Raw genomic sequence first — 5,344 nt, 5'->3', positions numbered from 1 at the left:
GTACCAACTTTCTGATTGGTTCTGGTTCTGGTCTGCTCTGCATCCCCAGAACCAGAGCTAAACAAGGCAAAGCAGCATTCCATCTATACACCACAAATCTAGAACAAATTTCCAGAAAACTGTAAAACAGCTGAAACACTGACTTCCTTTAAATCTCAACTAAAAACCCACCTGTTTAGAGTTATATTTGAAACATAATCAATTTACAAATTTACAAACCTTAATGTAAAATGTTTTTATTGTTGATTCTATGTTACATGACTTTGTGTTTTTAATGATGTAAAGACCTTTGAAAGGCTTTGCTGTTGAATTGTGCTATAAAAATTTAATTTGATTGTCAGTGGGTCACATGACACGTGAGCTATTAAACATCAGTCATATTTTTATAACGTAAACATTTTTTTTAAACATCTAAAATGGGAAAAATGAGTGTATCTCATCTGTACTGACTGGTCGTACAATTTCACACTAATTTTGACTGAATAGGTCACATGATCTAGAAGCTATTGAAGAGAAATACTTAATTTAAACTAGATAACAAAAATAAAAAATTAGTTCAAATGGAATAAAAATGCATGTGCCTCATCTATATAGTTTAGTACATTTACACACAGATTTCTAGTCAATGTGGCACACAATATGGAAGCTATTGAAGAAAATATTATATTACTTAATATTAAAAGTATTTAAAATGTTGAATATGACTTGACATTTTAATACAGGGTAGTGTGTCTCATGAATTACCACTTTTTTGTATCAGTTGGTCACAAGGCAAGGCATTTATTAACATTTGTTTGACAGGAGTGTTTGGTTCAGAAATTTGTTGACAGTCCCTAAGTGAACCTCTGAGTGCTTGAGGAGGGAGCTGGAGAATGGCTGGCTGAAATTAGCCATTGGAATATCCAATATCCAACTTGAAATTAACTTCACTGCAGTCAGTAACACAATAAAACCACCGGGATAAAGTTTGTTTTGATCTGTGGCCTGTAAAGATGGCACCGAGTGACTGCACCTAAGCACCTCACGTCTGACATAGTGACGTTGGTTCCAAAGCTCTATTGACCAATAGTAGAGGAGCTGGACATAGAAGCAGCTCTCCTTAATAACATAATGATGCAGGAGACAATGACAAAAGGAGGGCTTGTATAAGGAAAAGACAAAACAAATATCTACTTTTCTTGACAAAAACACATGTTTAGGGTAAATGAAAAAGAAAATATATACATTTCTTGACAGAAACGCATGTGTAAGGACAAGGAAAAACTACATATATATTTATGCTTTTATTTCTTATTATGTCAGTTTTGGTCCTCCATAGTCTTCACGCTGCAGGTCGGTATTACATCATGATCACTCCTGCGTTTGACCTGAGTCAGGATCCAGATTATCTAACCATCTGCATCAGAGTGCCTTACACCAGAACGTCAGAGTTTGACCTGTTCATCGATGGGGCAGACTTCAAGTTCTATGCAAAGCCCTACTTCCTTAGGTGAGTTGAGTAATATATTCTTACTAAAGTCACACTGCACAGTTGACCTGGGCTGACCTGAGGTGGACTGGCGAGCATTTTTGCATTAGCATGTCCAGCCTGGTCCCAACTGCTCCCTGCATCCCAGAGAGCTGTAGTTCCAGTCAGGCTTGCCAGACAAGGCTGGTTTGGAGTCAGTTGTTGATGGGTACATTGGCTGCAGGGGCGGGACAGAGATGTGCGCTCTTCCAGATCTCTGGGTCAAGGAGCGTTTGTATTTAGACTTTCTCAATGTCTGTTATAACATGAGGCATCAAAAAATTCCTGTCATAATCTATTCTTACCTGTAAGTTTGTAAATGATACTAATGACCAGAGTTTCCCCCAGAAAACTTGCTAAGCTCAGTGGTCGGGGCACCAAGGCAGTCCACCGTGTTTTTGTATTAAAAGATGTTAAGTAGACAGAAAAAGTAAAAATATTACTGGGTAATTATATGTTACGGGAAAACATCGCCAGTGAAATGCTGTCTAAACCCACAACTAGTCTTAAAAACAATAAATCAAAAAAATGCAATTAAAATGAACATTAATTATTTGCACTTCTGTTAAATACAAATTAAGTCAGCGGTTCCATGAGGCCTCCCAGGTCTTCAGGGGCCCATAAATGCTAATATTTTAACACAGACCACATGTACATAAATACAACATTTATTTATTGAGATTATCAATGCTGCTAAATTTGATTTAATGATTTCAGCATACATAAATTAAAATATTTTAAGTTGTTTAACATTTAAATGTAAGATTTTAAGGAACTGGCAAGTTTACTTTATAAAAGTTCAAAGAACAATATTCATCGTTAGATTGTTTTGTTACTACAGCTTCATTCTGATGCTGTGAGTTTAATCTTTGAGTTTGAGTTATGTTTGTTCACAAATACAAATTAGTAAACTGCAATTATAACTTATTGCTTTATAGGCTGGCCAATTAAACCACTCCCCTCTCCCAGATTTAACTAAATCTAACACAGAAGCTGTTAGATTTGCTGATGTTTTTAGCAGAAGAGGGGCCCTTAAGTCAAATTCTGCTCATGGCCTCATACAGCCTTGGACCAGCCCTGCATGATGAGTTAAATCCGCTGCACTGCGTGCAGAGATGCGCAACAAATGGGAGATTTAATTTAATGCTGCTAATGTAGTTTTAGTAACTCTTCCATTTCATGTCTGCTGAGTTTTTAATAGGAGCCACAGAAACTGTTTCGGTTTCTCAAGTTTATAGGACGAGTTTTTCAGATCTCCCCTTGGCCATGCACATTAACTCTAAGTGGAGAAAGCATTTGATATGGTTTAATGCTTTGTGTAACTGGAAAAATAATACTAAAAAATAAAATAAAATAATATAAAACAAGTGTGATGCGCAGGGCCGGCCTAAGCCTCCATGGGGCCCTAAGCAAAATTTGGTTTTGGGGCCTTCTAGTTCTGCTAACAACGTGGACCGGTTGCAATCAGCAGTCTGATCAATAGATCATTCACACACCTGCTATAAACTTATTGCATCTCTGACATTGCTGTTTACATTATATACACAGGGATTAAAGAGCTCCGGCCAGGGGCCGGATTTCCGGCTTTTGACCAAACGGTCCTCCTCAACCAAACTGTAGTCTCCGGGCTAGACCGGAACGTGTCGGCGGCGACACATTTAAATTTGCAGAACCGTAATTCCGCCACACATCTGAAAAATTCCAACGGTTTCTGAAAGGGGAGACGTTGCATTTTCCACTAAGTATCGGGTTAATACGGCAACTTCACAGCTGCAGCTGCAGAGAGTGTAATGGGCTCTTTGCACCTAAGGCGTTGACGTCACATCTCCAGGAGCTAATGCGGCTCACTTTTTTCCGCTTTGAGTTACCATGACTGGTAGAAAAGACTAAGTCGTATTTCAGATGCAAAAAACGCAATACTATGAACATTGTTGTCTTCCTAATGTAATGGGCTTTTAAGTTTTCGTTAATTTCCAAGCGATCCTGAATTAAGAAGATGCTGGCATGTAAATATTTGTCACTACCAGTTAAAGCTAACGCTGCACAACACAAAGTTTGCAGCCTTCACTTCACTCCGGATCAGCCTAAAACTACCGGGGATACGGATGGAAAATAAAGGAACCTCCCTGAGTTATTTCCATGGAATCACTTCTGTATTCAGCCTCAAAAAGCGAGTGTATGGGAACGAGAGAGCAGACCAGAGCCAGACAGCCGAGCAACTGATCCGCCTGTACATACTGCTGTAAACACCGTCCTATCTGAGCTCTGAACAAGAAACACGCAAAGGTAATAAAACGAAATAACACGGAGACATAAGCAGCAACTTTGAACCTGAACAGCTGAACCAGATCTCTTGACACCAGAGCTGCTACTGTTAAGCTATGAGGCTTGTTGAGCTCCGTCAGGCTTCGGAAGTAAAAAGTCCGAACCGTAACCTCCCCGTTAGTCTGTGACACTTACGACAACAAACACACATAATATACTTGAAAATAAGAAAAACATTGTCCGTTAGAATGTTTAGATACTTAAATAGCACATTTTTACAAGAACAATGTCCGAGAATATTGCCTACTAGTACAAGCTAATGATAATGTTAGCCACAAAGTTTAAGTAAAACTCACCTTCGTATCACTAAATGTATGAGGCATACATCTTAAAACCTTTCTCCAGCTTACTTGTTGGGGCTTCGGATCGATGTACAAACCTTGGCCAAGCCCTGCAAGCACCTAATGTAAAAGGCCATTTTCAATAGATCAGAAACAATCGAGCCGCTTTTCCCCAAACGCGGAAGCTGAGGTGCAAAGAGACCATTAATCCGGGGGGCACTCGTTTAATAGACGGTAAATTGCGAAAATAACTTGCTGGATATTGAAAGTTCCGGTTGTTATGGATACACGGGTAAGTATATAATCTCACAGGACATTTAAAAAACTACTTACAATTAAAATAAGGAAGATTTATTTAGTCAGACGTTTGAAACGTAGGTGTAAAGAGATCCGTCTGGGGGCATTGGACCAAACGGCCCGCCTCAACTAAACTGTAGATACAAAGATGTCTGCCAATCAGAATTCTAGCTCCCGTGTTCTTGACCAATGACTGTAAAACGTTTTGTAGAAAAGAAGTTCGGTTAAATCAAATGCGATATGAAAGAAGCTCGAGTTTGTCTCACCCGGTAAAGAAACACGTTTACTTGAGAAAGGAATTAAAAACAGGTGGTGCTGGGCAAAGGAAAGGGGACAAGACGGGAAGCTGGCGAAAATTTTTACAAAAGGGGGGCTTTTAGGAAGTTGCTCAAAGTCTAAACTGGTATTGTTGTGATTGTAAGATGTAAAGTTTACCTTCGACCTTTAATGGCATTAAAAGGAACTTTTGTTTTTCCACTGAAAGCTCTGGTTTGCACAATAAATGCCATGTGGGTGAAGTTTTATGGATGATACTCTGATGTCCCATTCTCCTGAAGGCAGCACAGAGCTGCACCACCAGAAACTTACAAACACCGAAGAGAAGAAGAGCTATGATTAATGTAGTTACAGTTCTATCCGTGTTTTAATGCTGCAGAGCTCAGTCGGTTTGTAAATAGATCAAAGTTTAAACTGGCATGTTGTTCATCTTTTATCTGTTCATTTTGTGGAATATTTAACAAATAGAAAATGGCAAAGAACAAGAATATTTTTTCCACTCTGATTGGCTGCTGTTAGGCCTACAAATTTTAAGTTGAATGTCCATTGCATTTTTCGTAGACGCCTGTGAAAATAATTTATATTCCCATGGCTTTTTTGTTCTCTGGGAAATTATCTCGATGATAAATACAGAAAGAAGCATAAAAATCAAAACATC

General features: G+C 38.7%; 1 protein-coding gene across 3 annotated transcripts in view; it reads left to right on the top strand.

Moving 5' to 3' along the window:
- Positions 1-1,132: 1,132 nt before the first annotated feature.
- Positions 1,133-5,344, top strand: part of LOC106940103 (protein SHQ1 homolog) — a 36,483-nt gene continuing 32,271 nt past the window's right edge. Inside the window, exon 1 of one of the 3 annotated variants that reach the window (XM_015022743.1) lies at positions 1,133-1,489. In XM_015022743.1, the coding sequence (XP_014878229.1) occupies positions 1,278-1,489 (212 nt within the window). In that variant the 5' untranslated portion in view covers positions 1,133-1,277. The remainder of the gene's footprint in view (positions 1,490-5,344) is intronic. The other 2 variants (XM_015022742.1, XM_015022744.1) reach the window with 2 other exon arrangements.

The sequence above is a fragment of the Poecilia latipinna genome, unplaced genomic scaffold, assembly GCF_001443285.1.
Source record: "Poecilia latipinna isolate Pla-1442-1.1 unplaced genomic scaffold, P_latipinna-1.0 Scaffold3093, whole genome shotgun sequence".
Lineage (NCBI taxonomy): Eukaryota > Metazoa > Chordata > Actinopteri > Cyprinodontiformes > Poeciliidae > Poecilia > Poecilia latipinna.
This window is presented reverse-complemented; position numbering and strand designations above follow the sequence as displayed.